General features: G+C 47.4%; 1 protein-coding gene across 8 annotated transcripts in view; it reads right to left on the bottom strand.

Annotated features, from left to right (window-relative positions):
- Positions 1–16564, bottom strand: part of tnika (TRAF2 and NCK interacting kinase a) — a 118860-nt gene extending 102296 nt beyond the window's left edge. For 3 of the 8 annotated variants that reach the window (XM_055645833.1, XM_055645831.1, XM_055645832.1), the window contains exon 1: positions 16395–16563. In XM_055645833.1, coding sequence (XP_055501808.1) covers positions 16395–16451 — 57 coding nt within the window. In that variant the 5' untranslated portion in view covers positions 16452–16563. Of the gene's footprint in view, positions 1–16394 lie in introns of all 8 variants that reach the window. The other 5 variants (XM_055645835.1, XM_055645836.1, XM_055645837.1 and 2 more) reach the window with 3 other exon arrangements.
- Between the last annotated feature and the right edge of the window lie 956 nt (positions 16565–17520).

Genomic DNA, 17520 nt, shown 5'->3' with positions numbered 1-17520 from the left:
GACTGAGGTTGATGTTGATGTTCATAAACCATTGGAACAGAATTAGGCCATTTGGTCATTCAGGTCCACTCCACCGCATTCTATCATGACTGACCTATCTTTCCCTCCTCAGCCCCATTTTCCTGCCTTCTCCACTCTTGCCTATCAGGTTATTGAAACAACTGATCACTCGTCCAGAGGACAGGGAGCAGTGGGGATAGAGTCAGGCAATGCTCAAATGCCGGGTTTATGAAACATTACCGGCCTGGAACCACAACCTACAAGCCTCGATCTGCAGAAATATCCGACCTACTTTTTTTACAATTTCAACATCTTTTTTTTTCCCTCTTGCGTCATGACGTAGGCATTTTTGTTCTCACTGTTACTTTCTGAAAGGATGTGGCTTAGAAGGATCAAGGCCAGAAATTATCACCCATTCTTAACTGTCCTTGAGGCAAGGGGGGGGTGCAGTGCTTCCTGGCCAGCTGTTCCTATGGTGCTGGTGGGAGGGTTCAGACTTTTAGATCCAGTGACAGTGAAGGACTTTGATTCACAGAAAGATCCAGCATGGAAACAGGCCCTTTGGCCCACACCGATCATCACCCATTCGCACCAGTTCTATGTTATCCCACTTTCTCATCCACGCTCTACACACTAGGAGTAATTTACAGAGGGCCCCACAATTAACAATAAACCTGGCACGGTTACGCAGCGGTGGAGTCGCTGCCTCACAGCGCCAGAGACCTTGGTTTAATCATGACTACGGGTACTGTCTGTACGAAGTTTGCATGTTCTACCTGTGACCGTGTGGGTTTCCTCTGGGAGCTCTGGTTTCGTCCCACAATCAGAGGTTGTCAGGTGTCAGAGGTTACAGGAAGGAGGCAGGAGAATGGGGTTAGAAGGGAGTGATAGATCAGCCATAATTGTATGGCAGAGTAGACTTGATGGGCCAAATGGCCTAATTGTACTCATACCACTTATGACCTTATGACAATCCAAAGATGTGCGGGTTTGTAGGTTAATTGGCCCTCTGTAAATTGTCCCCAGTGTGTAGAGTAGTACTAGTGTATGGATGATCATTGGTCGACTCGGACTCAGATGGGCCAAAGGACCTGTTTCCACTAGATTAAACTAACGGCTGAAAGATCCAGCATGGAAACAGGTTCTTCGGCCCACTAAGTCCAGGCTAACCCATTCACACTAGTTCTATGTTATCCCATTTACTCATCCACTCCATACACACCAGGGACAACTTACAGAGCCAATTAACCTACAAACCCACACGTCTTTGGGAACAATAATATATTTCCTAATCAGGGCAATGTTTAGTTTAGTTTTAGTTTATAGAGCCATAGACCCATAGAGAGTTGAATCATGCCCTTTGGCACAACATTCATTATCAATACTGATTCCACCTGCCTGCGTTTAGCCCATATCCCTCTAAACCTGGTCTATCCATGCATCTGTCTAAATGTTTATTAAATGTTGCAATAGTATTTGGCTCAACCACCTCTTCTGGCAGCTCGTTCTATATACCCATCTTCCTTTGTGTAAAAAAGTCACCCCTCCGGTTTCTATTAAATATATCTCCCCTCACCTTAAACCTGTGTCTTCTGGTTCTCGATTACCCAACTCTGGGCCAAAGACTGTGCGTTCACACAATCTAATACTCCCATGATTTTATACACCTCTATAACATCACTGCTCATCCACCTGCGCTCCAAGGAATAAACTCCTGGCCAGCTCAACCTCTCCCTATAGCTCAGGCCTTCGAGTCCTGGCAACATTCTCGTAAATCTGCACTGCACTCTTTCCAGCTTGACACCAACTTTTGTAGCATGTAGCATGTTGAACAGTTTACTATTGTTACGTGTACCAAGGTACAGTGAAAAGCTTTTGTTTGCATGCTATCCAGTCAAAGAAAAGACTATGTATGAATACAGAGGATAGACACAAAGTGATGAGTGCAATTCGGGCCAGAACCCTTCTCAGGAACTCGGAGGTCCTTCAGGGTCTAAAGAAGGGTTCCTGACCCGAAACATCACCCATCCATTTTCTCCAAAGAAGCTGCCTGACCCAGAGTTACTCCAGCACTTGTGTCCATTCTCAGTATAAACCAGCTTCTGCAGCTCCTTCCTATATATGAATAGTCAAGCCATCTGCCCGTGCATAGATAAAGGATAAAGGGTACCACATTTAGTGCAAGATATAGCATGTGTAACTTGGGGTAGAGTTATTCCTGTTCACCATCTGCCCGTGTACCTCTTCATCATCTCTGAAGACATGGAAGGAGGCCATTCTGACCATCTTCACAGCTCACAGAGCAATCCATTACCCACTCATTTCCATTACAGCCCCTCCTCAATTCCCCCTTGATGCTCCTGCCACCCACACACTTGGGGCAATTTATCCAATGGCACAGCGGTAGACTGGCTGCCTGAGACCCAGGTTTGATCCTGACTATAGGTGCTTGTCAGTACGGAGTTTTTACGTTCGCACTGTGACCTCTGTAGGTTTTCTCCGGGTGTTCCATTTTCCTCCCACGCTCCAAAGACATACAGGTTTGTAGGTTAATTGGCTTGGTTTAATTGTAAATCGTCCCTAGTGTGTGTAGGATAGTGTTATGTGCGGGGATCACAGGTCGGTGCGGACCCGGTGGGCCGAAGGGCCTGTTTCCGCACTGTATCTCTAAACTAAACTAAAATTAACCTATGAAGACAGTCGCCTATAAGAAGTGGGAGCAAATGAAGCATCAATGGAAAGAATACACATGATTACAATCAAGCCGTCCACAGTGTACAGATACAGGATAAAGGGAATACCATTTAGTGCAGGATAAAGTCCAGAAAAGTCAGATTAAAGATAGTCTGAGGGTCTCCAAGAGATACAGGTAGATGATAGCTCAGGACTGCTCCCGAGTTGAGGTAGGATGGTTCAGTTGCCTGATAACAGCTGGGAAGAAACTGTTCCCATGTCTGGGGGTATGTACTTTCACACTTCTGTACCTTTAGCCTGATGGGAGAGGGGAGAAGAGGGAGAGGCCAGGGTAAGACTGGTCCTTGATTATGCTGGTGGCGTTGCCGAGGCAGCGTGAAGTGTAGATGGAGTCAGTGGAAGAGAGGTTGTTTTGCGCGATGGGATGGGCTGCATGTACAACTCTCTGCAATTTCGGCCCTCCATGCCCACCATGATGCCAGGTTAAACTAACCAGATAGACACAAAGCGCTGGAGTAACTCAGCGGGTCAGGCAGCATCTCTGAAGAAATGGAAAAGGTGGCGTTTCGGGATGGAACCCTTCTTCGGAACTAACCCCAAATATCTACACATGGTCTGTATCCCTCCGGTCCTTCCATGTTCATGCATCTTGTTAAGTTCCTTTTACATATTGCCATCGTATCAATTCCACCAGGGGTGGCACAGTGGCGCAACAAGTAGAACAACAGCCTCACAGCGCCACAGCCCCACGTTCAATCCTGATTCTGTTTTAAAGTACCACAGGTTGAGAGAGTCCCTCTGCACAGATTTCTGAGTCAGCATAGAACACAACATGCAAATTGAAGGAACAGCACCATAGATTTCACTTGGACAGCTTACAACCCAGTGGTTTGAATGCTAATTTATCTAATTTCAAGCAACCACTGCATTGCCTCTGTCCCCCCTCCCCCTGGGCGTCCTACCAGCGACACTGTTTGCATCCTTGTTATCACACCTCCCCCAGTCAACAATGGGCCATTGTGGGCTTCACCCTTCCTGAGGTCATCTGTTGCCGGCCCTGATTTGTTCTGGCCTTTTCTCACCTCCAGTTTTCTCCTCCCCTACCTCTCTCTGTCTTTCAGCCTGAAGAAGGGTTCTGACCCAAAACGTCATCTATTCCTTTTCTCCAGAGAATCTGCCTGACCCGTTGAGTTACTCCAACATTTTGTATCCATCTATAGAATGGTACAGCACAGGAACAGTCCCGTTCAGCTCACTATGTCCAGAGCAAACATAATGCCAAATTCAACTAATGTCCTCTGCCTGCACCTGATCTATATCCCACCCGGCATATCCATGCGACTATCCAAAAGCCAATTAAACACCACTATAATATCTGCCTCCACCACCACCCCAGGCAGTGCGTTCCAGGCATCCACCACCCTCCGTGTAAAATAAAACGTGCCCTGCACATCGTTAAAACTTTGCCCCTCTCAACATAAAGCTGTGCCCTCTAGTCTGTGACATTTGCACCCTGGGAAAAAGATTCTGAATGTCTACCCTACCTATGCCTCTCATGATCTTATATACTTCTATCGGGTCTTCCCTGCGATCTCTGGCATTCCAGAGGAAATAATCCAAGTCTGTCCAACGTCTCCCAGTAGCCGAAACCCTCTAATGGAGGCAGCATTCTGGTAAACCTCCTCTGCATCCTCTCCAAAGCCTCCACATCCTTTGTGTAATGGGGCGAGCAGAACTTTGGTCATGTCTCCCCTCGGCCCCTTTAGTCCACGCTGCACAGCACGGAAACCGTCTTGTGCATGTAATTGATCGTCTACTGCAGGCTGCGATCCCATGCTTGATCTGCCACACATTCCACGCAGAGACAAACATTTCTCAGCCAGCTGTACATGTTGGCGGCTGTGGAATGCTAAGGGGGGGGGGGGGGGGGGGGGGGGCAATGGCAATGGACGGACATGCAGAATCTGCGTGCGTTTCCTGTCAACATACAGTAGGAGAGAAGCGACAGGCAAGAAGGCGCACAAACACCTCAACTTCCTGAGGAAACTGTGGAAATTCAGCATGTCTCCAGTGACTCTTACAAACTTCTACAGATGCACCACAGAAAGCGTGCTGTCACTTTGTATCACAGCTTGGTTTGGGAACAGCTCTGCCTAAGACCGCAAAAAAATAAATAAAATAAATAAAAATAAAATCGCAGAGATTTGCAAATGTAGCCCAGTCCATCACACAGTCTGGACTCCCCACCATTGACTCCATCTACACCTCTACACATCTACATCTCCAGCTACAGTCAACATGATCAAAGACTTGTCCCACCCAGGTCATTACTGCTGCTCCTCGCTCCCATCAGGCAGAAATAACAGAAGCTTAAAAGCTACCACCAGACTCAAGAACAGTTCCCCTTTGTTATCAGACATCTGACCGGTTGTTCCATAAGCCGGGGTACTGTCTGATTCATCTCTACCCCAATGCGGACATTGGACTTTTTTCTATGGGACTGAGGCTATACAATGCTGAGAACTATATTCTGCACTCTGTATCTTCCCCTTTGCTCTACCTATTGTACTTGAGTTTAACAAATGTATTTATATACAAGTATTATCTGATCTGATTGGATAGCATGCAAGTAAAAGCTTTTCACTGTACTTCGGTACACATAACAATAATAAACCGAAACTTAAAACATCTTGGGCGGCATGGACGACTGGGCTGAAGGGCCTGAAGTTTGACACTACGATTCTGTGATAGTTTCAGCCCCAACGCCAGCATTCATGTGTGGGAAGGAACTACAGATGCTGGTTTAAACCAACCAATGACACAATGTCCCCCCCCGATCCTGACCAACTTTTACCGCTGTACCATCGAAAGCATCCTGACCACCTGCTTCACGGTATGGTACAGCAGTTGCACCGTAGCGGACAGGAAGGCATTACAACGAGTGGTGAAAACCGCTCAGTGCATCATCGGTGCCCCACTCCCTGCCATGGATGCCCTCCACCGAAAACGGTGTCTGAGACGGGCCGGGAAGATCATCAGACCCCTCCCACCCCAACCATGGACTGTTTGCCCTCCTCGCATCAGGGAGGCGGTACAGGAGCCTCAGGTCTCGTACTAGTAGGATGAGGAACAGCTTCTACAACAACACTATCACATTGCTGAACTCGGAGTCCCGCCGATAGATTTCTCCAGTCTCTCCGTCCACATTGTTTGCTTATTCTGTATTTTTATTTCTATATTGCATGGACTGATGCTAAACAGCATTTCGTTGTACCCATATTTGTTTTTGTGCAATGACATTAAAGTTGAATTGAATTGAAAGTGCTGGGGTAACTCAGCGGGTCAGGCAGCATTTCTGGAGAAAAGGAATAGGTAACATGTCATGTTGAGACCTTCTAATCTAGCATTCTGGCAAACATCTTCCTGCACCTATTGCTAAAATGCCACATCCTCTTATTAAAGGGGGCGACCAGAACCACACTCAATACTCCAAATGCGGCCTAATCCAAATCTTGTAGAGCTGCATCAGGATTTCCTGATTTGTCGGTGAATGTCTACAGGTGTACGGTAGAGAGCACGCTGGCTGGTTGGATCATGGCCTGGTTCGGTATCTTCAATACCCAGGACCTTTACTTTAGACTTTAGTTTAGAATTTACACTTTAGAGATGCAGCACGGAAACAGGCCCTTCGGCCCACTGAGTCTGTGCCGCCCAGCGATCACGAGCCATACCCTGCACATTAGGGACAATTTACAATATTTACCAAAGCCAATTAACCTATAAACTTGTAAGTCTTCAGAGTGTGGGAGAAAACAGGAGCACCCGGAAATAACCCACACGGCCACAGGGAGAATATATAGACAGCACCTATAGTCAGGATCGAACCAGGGACTCTGGCGCTGTAAGGCAGCAACTCCACTGCTGCGCCACTGTGCCGCCCTAGACTGGCAAACGGATAACAAAGAAAGGCTCTGAAACCAAGGGTGCTGAAAAAAAAAAATCGGTGGTGGTCCTGTGCTTTGGTTTTTGCACTATAAGGGTCTGGCTATTTAATATTACTGGTATTAGTTTATTATGCTATTGGTCATGATATATTTAGGTGCTGTGCTGCATGAATAGACTTGCATAATCGCAGCCAGTGTTTTAGTTCTTGTTGCAGATGACAATTAAACACTGAACTCTCTCGCACTGTCACTACAACATAAAGGACTCTGTGCCCTCACTGCTCTCTGCATCTTAAGGGCCTGTCCCACTTGGGTGACATTTTCGGCGACAGCCTGAAAAGAGGTTGTTGCGGGGTGGTCGGGGCGTGACGCGGGGTGACACATGTAGTGACGCGCGGTGTCTCCCTGTCGTCCCTGGATTTTGGAATGTTCAAAATCTTCAGGCGACATCTGGGTGTCTTATCATGTGGTTGCGCCCTGTCACACGCTGACGTACGCTGTCCTGCAGGTGACGGCCGGTGACACGGGTATATAAAACGCCGGACTATCCATTAAAAAGTTGTTGGTCCTTAGATTTATTGTAGATAAGTTCATTTCCAATGTGATTATTATACTTCAGTGTAACCTTTGTGTGTTGTGAAGGCGGGTGACGTGGATTGTCGTACAACTTGACGGTTTTTAGAGCGACTACGGGCGTCAGTCACTGACGTTCGCAGTCACGGAAAAAATTGCAAAGTGGGACAGGCCCTTAAGGAGCTAGGAAGCCAAGTCAGGTCCCTTTTCACAACACAGACTGGGGTTGGACAAACCTGTGGCAAGATGCCATCTCCCTGGGAGGACCACGTGACGTGGGATGGATCGAGGGTCTCCCAAACTTCACTCGATGGTGGATCACAACCCCACCTACCTTACATCCAATGTCCCCTCTCACCATCGCCACCACTCTTTAGAGATACAGATACAGCATTGTTTTACAGATACAGCATGGAAACCGGCCCTTCAGCCCACCGAGTCCACACCAACCTTCAATCTCCCATTCACACTGCTTCTGTGTTATTTCAGTTTCTCATCCACACGCTATGCACTGGGGGCAATTTACAGAGGCCAATTAACCAATTTGAAGAAGTGTCTCGACCGGAAATGTCACCTGTTCCTTTTCTCCAGAGATGCTGTCTGACCTGTTGAGTTACTGCAGCTTTTTGTATCCATCTTCAGTTTAAACCAGCATCTGTAGTTCCTTTCTGCACCAATCAATTTACGAGAATGTTGCCAGGACTCAAGAGCCTGAGCAATCGGGAGAGGTCGGGCTGGCAAGGACTTTATTCCTTGGAGCGCAGGAGACGGAGGGGTGATCTTATAGAGGTGTATAAAATTGTGAGGGGAATAGATAGGAAAACTGGACAGAGTCTTTTACCCAGAGTAGGGGAATAAAGAACTTGAGGCCATATGTTTAAGGTGAGCGGGGAAAGATTTAATTGGAACCTAAGACGCAACATTTTCATACGGAGGAGGGTGGTGGGTGTATAGAACGAACTGCCAGAGGAGGTAGTTCAGGCATGTACTTAAAACAACATTTAAAAGACATATGGACAGGAAAGCTGTTGGAGGGATATGGGCCAAACACAGGCAGGTGGGACTAGCATAGATGGGGCATCTTGGTCGGCATGGATGAGTTTGGCCTGTTTTTGTGCTGTATGACTCTAGACCTTCTCTGAGATGTTTCCAGGGTAGTCCCATCCTTCCTTCAAGAAATACACCAATACTGTGCACAGTTCTCCAGGTGTGGTCTCACCCATGCTCTCTGTATCTGATTTAAAATTCCATTTTTGTTTTTCAAATCCCTTCCAATGAACAGTGCCTGCTACCCAAGTTCATAAGTTCAAGGAGCAGAATTAGGCCATTCGGCCCATCTATTCTGCTCTGCCATTCAATCATGGCTGATCTATCTTTCTATCTTTCTTTCTCAACCCCCTTCTCCACATAACCTCTGACACTTGTCCTAATTCTTTCTATTACCAATACGCCAGCTATCTGTGAATCATGCACTCAGATCCCCAGAGCCCTCTGCTGCCCACTACTCTGTGATCTCGCACCAACCTGCTCCTCATTTTAGTTTTTATATCAATTTGGACAATGTCACGTTTTGCCACACTGTACCGCAGCTGCTGAATCTTTGCCTACTCACTAATCCACCAAACCTCCCTCTCACAACTCACTCTCCCTCCCGCCTGCCTGGGCGTCAGCAACTAATTTTGAACATGGAACAGTGCAGAGAGACACAAAATGCTGGAGTTGCTCACCAGCATCTCTGGAGAAAAGGAGTAGGTGATCCTGCCTCGTACATCTCCATTCATCTTTTCCCCTTTGACCTTAAAGCCATGAACCTCTAGTCATTAATACTTCCACCCTGGGAGAAAGGGTTCTGACCGTCTAGCCTATCTATGCCTCTCATAACTTAATCTACGTCCGCTGTAGGAAGTATCCTGACTGGTTGCATCACGGCCTGGATCAGTAATTCCAAAACACAGGAGCGCAAGAGGCTGCCGAGAGTGTTGGCACGGCCCTCCTCACCGTCGAAAGCATCTACACCAGGCGCTGCCTCAAGAAGATGGCATGTATCCTCAAAGACCCTCACCATCCACCTCTGAAGTCCCACCCTCACCACTTTATTATATTTAGGCATGGTAAGTCTGATCAGTGTGTTCAATGTTTTATTCCTTGGGGCGCAGGAGGCCGAAGGATTATCATATAGAGGTTTACAAAATCACGAGGGTAATAGATTGGGCAAATGTAGAGTCTTTTACCCAGTCGGGGAATCAGGAACATTTGCGAGGATGTTGCCAGGACCTGAGGGCTGGAGCTATAGGAAAAGGTTGGGCAGGCCTTTATTCCTTGTAGTGCAGGGTGATCATATAAAGGTGTTTCAAATCATGACGGGAATAGATAGGGTAAATACACTCTTGTACCCAGGGTAGGGGAACCAAGAACTAGCGGTGAGAGGGGCATGATTTAATAACAACCTGAAGAGCAACTTTTTCCACACAGAGGGTGTATGGAACGATCTGCCAGAGGAGGGAGTTGATGCATGTACTGTATCAACATTTTTTAAAGACATTTGCACGGGTATGATAGGAAAGGTTTAAGAGGGATATGGGCCAAACGTGGCAGGTGGGACTAGTGTAAATGGGGGCATCTTGGTTGGCATGGGCAAGTTGGGCCGAAGGGTCTGTTTCCGTGCTCTGTGGCTCTGTGACATGGGCTTCACTCTGAAGCCTTCAGCTGCTTTCCTCATTATTGCTGACATCATACACCCACCAAAATTCTTTCATGTCACACCATTCCTCAGCAATTTTACACGCTAGCTCAAATGTTAAATCATGCATTTTGCAATTGTTAGGGCCGAATTTGCTCATCTAATAAGCCATACACAAACTCGTACGCTCTGTAACATAGGTTGGTAGAACTATGATATCACTGCTTTCTTCTGGCAATAATCTCTTTGGTTCCTGGTACAGCTTTCTACAAGCGGCAAAGGTGCCTGACTTAAGTGATTCTAAAACCTATCATGGCACAGTGGCGCAGCTCGTAGAACTGCTGGCTCACAAAGCCAGAGACCCCAGTTCGATCCTGACCTCGGGTGCAGTCTGTCGGTGTGGACTTTGTACGTTCTCCCTGTGACTGCGTGAGTTTTCTTCAGGTGCTCCAATTCACCGTCACACTCTAAAAATGGGCAGGTTTGTAGGTTAATTGGGTCAGGCAGCATCTGTGGGAAGAATGGACAGGCGACGGATGGTTGTAGCGAAGAAGCTGCTTGTGAACCTGAACATTAGTTTTCAGACTTCTGTACACTCTTCTCTATGGCAGGAGTGAAATGAGAGCATGGCCAGGATGGTGTGCGTCTCTGATGATGCTGGCTGTCTTTATGAGACAGCGGCCTCTTCGATGGTGGGGGAAGTCAGTGGAGATAAAATACCTTGAATGAAGGATTTTCCTCGATATTGTTGTTCGTGTCCAAGAGGAGTCCAGACCCGAAACATGTCTGACCATGTCCTCCACAGATGCTGCCTGACCTAGTTGGGTTCCTCCAGCACTGTCATGCTGTGTTACAATCTCTTGTGAATTCATTCTGCACAGCCACATATTGTGCCTCAGTTTCTGTGCTATTATTTGCCCTAAAAATGATCTCCACCCACTCTAAGTGGGAACTGTGAGGTTCCTCGCTTTGTCAAAGACCTTTCGGCCTCCAACGTAGCTGTTTTTGGTCTTACCTATAATCTTCCACGTTAACAATTGCAAGACACAACTTGATGATCGCACACATGGGCCCTTGATTCTCCCTGCTTGCCTGAACCTGCCTCCCGTCATTTGCCACAGGAGGGCTGAATGTTACTGGGATAAGCTACAACATTCAAAAATCACTGGCAGATTGTGTGCTTTCTTCACGGAAATAGGCCCTTCGGCCCAACTTGCCCACGCTAACCAACATTCCCCATCTACGCTAGTCCCACCTGCCTGCATTTAGCCCATATCCCTCTAAACCTTTCCTATCCATCCATGTACCTGTCTAACTGTTGAGATGGTATTTAGAAAAACCCATCAACCCAAATCACTGAGGTGTGTGTCTCTCTCTCCCCACGGACGCTGCCTGACCTACTGATTGTTTCCAGCAATCTCTGGTTTTATTTCAGGTTTCCAGCATTTGCCACGTTTTGCCCTCAGTTTGATCTTTCCCCATTGTCAGTGTGGTGTCTATACACTAGGTGGGGGTCCCACTAAAGCAACGTGTACAATAATAGAGGAATATGCTTCATTTGAGGCATTTTATCTGTACTGACCTTCCCACCATTGAAAGAACCTACAGGAGACGGCAGAATGGTAGACACTGCCTGGTCCATCACGGGTACTGACCACCCCACCATCGAAGAGATCGACAGGACTTTCTACCTCAAAAAGGCAGCCAGCATCATCAGGGACCCACACCACCCTTCTTCTCAACAACCATCAGACTCAGGCTATTAAACACTACAATATCCAAATAAGTTCCAGACTACACAGACTTGGGGGGCACTGTTTTCGTCTTTGCACCATTAGTGTTTGGAGAAATAGCTCCAACCCAAAATGTCATCCATCCTTTTTCTCCAGAGATGCTGCCTGACCCACTGAGTTGTGTCTATGTTTGGTATAAAGCAGTATCTGTTGTTCTATGTTTCAATCGTTGTTTGTTTCCTTAATATATATATTGAATATTTTTTTTTAACTTTACCATAGGTTTTACAGAGTACTATGATTATATATTGCTGGACACTTTAATTCTCCTTCCCATTCCTACACAGACCTTTCTGTCCTAGGCTGCCTCCATTGTCAGAGTGAGGCTAAACGCAAATTGGAAGAAAACTGCATCTCATATTTCGCTTGGGCAGCTTAAATCCCAGTGGTATGAATATTGATTTTTCTCACTTCAGGTAGCCCCGGCATTCCGTCTCACTCTATCCTTCTCCTCTCCCACACAAGTCGCACCAGCTTCTCATTTTCACCCTGTTTCCTTTACCATTGTTACTTTTTTGCATATCTTTCATTTGTTGTTCTTTATCTCTCCACATCACCGTGTATATCTCTTGTTTCCCTTATTCCTCACCAGTCAAGGGTCTCGACCCAAAACGTCATCTATTCCTTCTCTCCAGAGATGCTGCCTGTTCCGCTGAGTTACTCCAGCATTTTGCGTCTATCATGATCACTTGCCCCCCTGCAGGAACTATACATCAGGAGGTGCAACTCCAGAGCCAACAATATCATGAGAGACCCCTTCCACCCCTGCAACGGACTGTTCCAGCTGCTACGGTCAGGCAAACGCCTCCGTTGCCATGCGGTGAGAACAGAGAGGTTGAGAAGGAGTTTCTTCCCAGAGGTCATTCGGACTGTAAACGCCTATCTCACCAGGGACTAACTCTACTGAACGTTTTTCCTTCCATTATTTATTATGTAAAAGAATATGTGTGTTATGATTGTGTTTATAGTTTGTTTGGTTGTTTGTCTTTTGCACAAAAGTCCGCGAGCATTGGCACTTTCATTTCACTGCACATCTTGTATGTGTATGTGACAAATAAACTTGACTTGACTTGATATCCACTCTGGGCCTTGTCCCACAAGGCGATTTTTTTTTAAGGCAACTACAGGCGACAAGTTTGTCACCACATGTTCGCCGGTGGTCGCCGGGAGTTGTCTCCACGGTTGCGCAAAAAGTCGTAGCGTGTTTCTGGTCACCGCTAAATTTTCAACATGTTGAAAAAATGTTGGCGACAGTGGGTTTGTCGCCAATGAGCACAGCTTGACTTCTCCTGACGTAGGTGCTGTCGTTGGTTGTCACAAGGATGACATAGGTTGTCGCCGCTTTCCGGCTACCTGCTATGACTATGACAGTCGCCGGCAGTTGCCTAAAAAAATCGCCAAGTGGGACAGGCCCATAAGAATTTCATTGTTTCATTTTGGGACCAATGACAATAAGATACTCGTGACACTTCACAGGTCAATCAAATACCCGAGTCAGTGGGATGGCATGAACCACAGCGAGTCCAAGGGATATAGTCCAAGGGAAAAGATATAGATAAGAACTAGGGGCAAAAATAGGTCACCGCATCACCAGGCTAATCAGCTATTTAATGTCATGGCTCATCGGACTGTAACCTCATTTCCATCTACCAGATAACCTGTCACCTTCCAAATTAGCCAAAAATTAGTCTAAGTCAGCACTAGATCGGTGAGGCCACACCTGGAGTATTATGTTCAGTTTTAGTCTTCAATAAGTTGGGAAGAGTGCAGAGAAGATTCACAAGGATATTGCCAGGACTCGAGGGCCTGAGCTATAGGGAGAAGTTGGGCAGGCTAGGACTTAATATCTTTGTACACAGGAGGCTGAGGGGTGATTCATATAGAGGCTTATAAAACTGTGAGGGGAATTGATAGGGTGAATGCAGATCCACAACACGCCTACTCTACATTCAAATACTCCAGCATTTAACAATAACATTTGGTTTGCTTTCCTAATTTGGACAGGTACATGGACAGGAAAGGATTGGAGGGATATGAGCCAAACTTGGGCAGGTATAACTGGCATAGATGGGTCATCATGGTTCACATAGACATGTTGGGTGGAAGAGCCTGTTGCCGGGACTAATTCCTGCTGTACCTACATACACGCATTTTGTGAATGGCATTGAAGAGGCTTTTTAGACAGGTATATGGCTATGCATAGAATGGGAGGATATGGCATCATGTTGGGCACGGACATTGTGGGCCCAACAGCCTGTTCCAGTGCTGCGCTGTTCTATGTTCTCGGACTCCTCAATCTCTCCCCATTCACACACTTTAAAAAAAAAAATGTTTTTCCTGTCAAATTACACAATTTCACATGTCCCACATTATGCTCCATGCACACACCGCACAATCACAAAAATAGCCTCTTCACAGAGTCACGCGGCACAGAAACAGACCATTCTGCCCATCGTGTCCTTGCCGACCATCATCAACCAACCATTTAGGGTCATCCTATATAAACCCAATTTTTCAATTCTCCCCATATTCACTCATCTCTTCCCCCCACCCCACCGGAGTCTACCACTCCCCACACACTGGGGGCAATTTACAGAGGGCCAATTAACTTCTGCACTTCTTTGAAATGCAGGAGGAAACTGGAGCTCCTGGAGGAAACCCATGCAGGTCACAGGGAGAACTTGTATGTTTAACAGCTAGACTGCCCACTCCCACAACTCCCCCAGATTGCACCCCTCCCCTGCTCACACCGGCAGCTGACAGTTTACCCAACATAACTCTATTGGAGACACAAGGAACAGCAGGTGCTGGAATCTTGCACAAAACATGGACATTTGTACATACACACATGGGTACATACATCTTTGTGCTATGCATGCGTGTGCAGACAACATCTTGCAAGGGTGCAGACATGTGCCAACAAACATTTGCATGTTTGCAGACATTTGTACACATGTGCATGTCGGTGTGTGTGCACACATGCATTCTCATGTGCACTCTTGCACACACAAACATGCATGGGCAGGCACATATACGCACTAGTGCAGACATTTGTATATATTTGTGCAGGCATGTAAGCTCATGTGCACAGACTCTTGTACACACATGTTGGCACGTTCTGACACTGATGGTGCATGGCCATTCATTCACGTACACAGATACTTGAACACACACATGTAGACATACTTATACACAATATGTTGATATGTGTGTCTGGACATGCATGCTTGTGTGCAGACACTTGCACGCAAACATGTTGACATGTGCTAGCGTGCGTATACAAGTGTGCATAGAGACTTGTACACGAATGTGCGAGGACATGCATGCACACGTGCCGCTCCTGGGGAACGACGTCACCCCCGTTCTCTGCCACCCCACTCCCCCCTGACACGTGCATGGATCCCACAAGCCATTGAGCTGAACCACTCGCTCCTTTGCCCAACGCACCCCCAACAAACCCGGTGGGGAATCCGTGGGCAGCCTGGCACCGTGCCAATGTGGCACAGACTCCCAGTGGCACCAGCACTGCCCAGCCAAAGCAACCAGCAGCCCCCTCTCCCCACCCACCCTCTCCCACCCCCACACTCATTCCCATTTCCAGGGAGAAACACACCAACTTCACAACCACAAGGACCTGATGCAAGTTATTGCAAACAATCACCACCACCCCCAGGCTCTGCTGAAATCTCTGGGTGTTTTGAGCAACTATTTTGGGTCGTTGGAAACAATTATTTCATTTGTTATTTTCTCCAATGTTTGGTGGCCTCGACAGTGTTACATTACCACTGACAGCGAGGGTTACAGGAGCTGTCCAATAACAGGAGGGGGGGGGGGGGGGGGGGGGGGGGGGGATGGGGACACACACAAACCTTTCATTTACAGGCTTTCCCCCTCATCACAACCAATTGAAAGGAATTTTGTGGAACATCTCCCACTTCAGAAACATCCTGCCATCATCACTGTGCCCGTCCCTGCCCTTCCATCTCTCCCCCCAACCCCCACCCCCTCTTCAGCGCCAGCCTTGGCTCCATTGCTCCAAACAGCTCCAGCAACAAAATCCCAGCTCAACCACAAAGCAGCAGTTTTTAGAACAGTCACCTCCTCTCCTCCCCTCCCCTCCCCTCCCATCCTTCACTCTCCCATTGTACAGCGGCCAACAGAGGGGTTAATAAAGGAGAATTTACAAGGGGTTCAAAATGATTCTCTTTCTCCCACAAACCCCCCCACCCCCACCCCCCCCACACACACATTGAAAGGCGTACAAGGCCAAAAACACATCTTCCCATTGCAGACAATTCACATTACACTTGTCAGGGCCACGGTGGGAGGAAAATGGGACAAAGGGAGGGGAAAAAATGAATGGAAGGACAAAAATATATATATATAAGATTAGAAAAAGACTAATCGCTCAAGGCCAATTTGCAGCCGTTGCCCCATTCATTCAGCGGATTTTTGCAGGGCTTTGACAGGCTGGGTTTAAGGCGGTGACACGCACAGACATGTATGTAGCTGTGTTTTAAGGGCAATGCTGTTGTGATGGCCCGAATAAACAGCGTGGGACGGACAGCAGCGGGCTGGGCTGGGGCACAGGCTCGCTGTTACACACTGAGACCCGGCGGCTCAGGCTGTCACATTGTGTCAATGCAAGGATGCGAACATTGGCGGCAAGGCGGCACATCGTTCCGGCCGGGGCTGGCGATCAGTACTCACCCGCAAAGCAGAGAGATCTATCTCGTCCAGACTCCGAGCCGGCGAGTCACTGGCCATGTTAATCTCACAACCTGCTGTTTCTCTCTCTATCTCTCTCTCTCTCTCTGCCCCTCCCCTCCCCTTCTCTTCTGACCTCCCTTCCCTCTGTGCTCCTCTCACCCCCTCTCTCCTCCTATCTCTCTCTCCCTCTCCCCCTCCTCTCTCTCCTTCCTTCCCTTCCCTCCCTCTCTCTCGCTCTCTCTCTGCTTCTCGCCTCTCTCACTCCTGGAGCGATTTAAAGCATATCCTTCCGCTTAAGTAACACAATGAATCCGACCGACCCCGCGTAGACCTGAACGTGCGCGTTATCAATAGACACAAAAAAAAACAACATGAGGGGAGGGGACAGATATTCTAATTCGCTGCCGCAGCCCGGCCGAACGGTGCCTGCGGTTACAGTCTTATCCTTAAAGGTGGCTTTTGCAAACCAAGTGCTCACTGCATGGCGCCCACACATAAGGTACATTATTGTCAATGTCCCAGATAGAACAATGAAATTCTTACTTGCTGCAGCACAACGGAATATGTAAACAATATAATAAACGAGAAAAAAAGTTCACATACATACGCACACTCACAAATACACACACGCACACAAAACAAACAATATTTGTGCAATAAGAATATATGAGTCTATTCTGCTAATAATAGTCTAACAGAGCTTATTTGAGGTTGTAGTGTTTAGTAGCCTGATGGCTATATGGAAGCAGCTATTCCTGTACCTTCTTCCTGATGGCAGTGGCAAGATGAGTGTGTGTCTAGGATGGTGTGGGTCTCTGATGATTTTGTCTGCCTTTTTGAGGCAGCGACTCCGGTAAATCCCTTCGATGGTGGGGAGGTCAGAGCCGGTGATGGACTGGGCAGTGTTCACAACATTTTGCAGGCTTCTTCGCTCCTGGGCGTTCAAGTTGCTGAACCAGGCCGTGATACAGCCAGTCAATATGCTCTCTACTATACACCTGTAGAAGCTCAAGAGAATCCTCTCTGACGTACCAAATCACCATAATCCGTTGCTGTGCTTTCTTGACAATTGCATCAGTGTGCTGGATCCAAGAAAGATCTTCGGAAATATGCACTCCCAGGGATT

This window comes from Leucoraja erinacea, chromosome 14 (assembly GCF_028641065.1).
Source record: "Leucoraja erinacea ecotype New England chromosome 14, Leri_hhj_1, whole genome shotgun sequence".
In the NCBI taxonomy this organism is placed as follows: domain Eukaryota; kingdom Metazoa; phylum Chordata; class Chondrichthyes; order Rajiformes; family Rajidae; genus Leucoraja; species Leucoraja erinaceus.
Note: the sequence above shows the minus strand (reverse complement) of the source record. Positions and strands in the feature narration are given on the sequence as shown.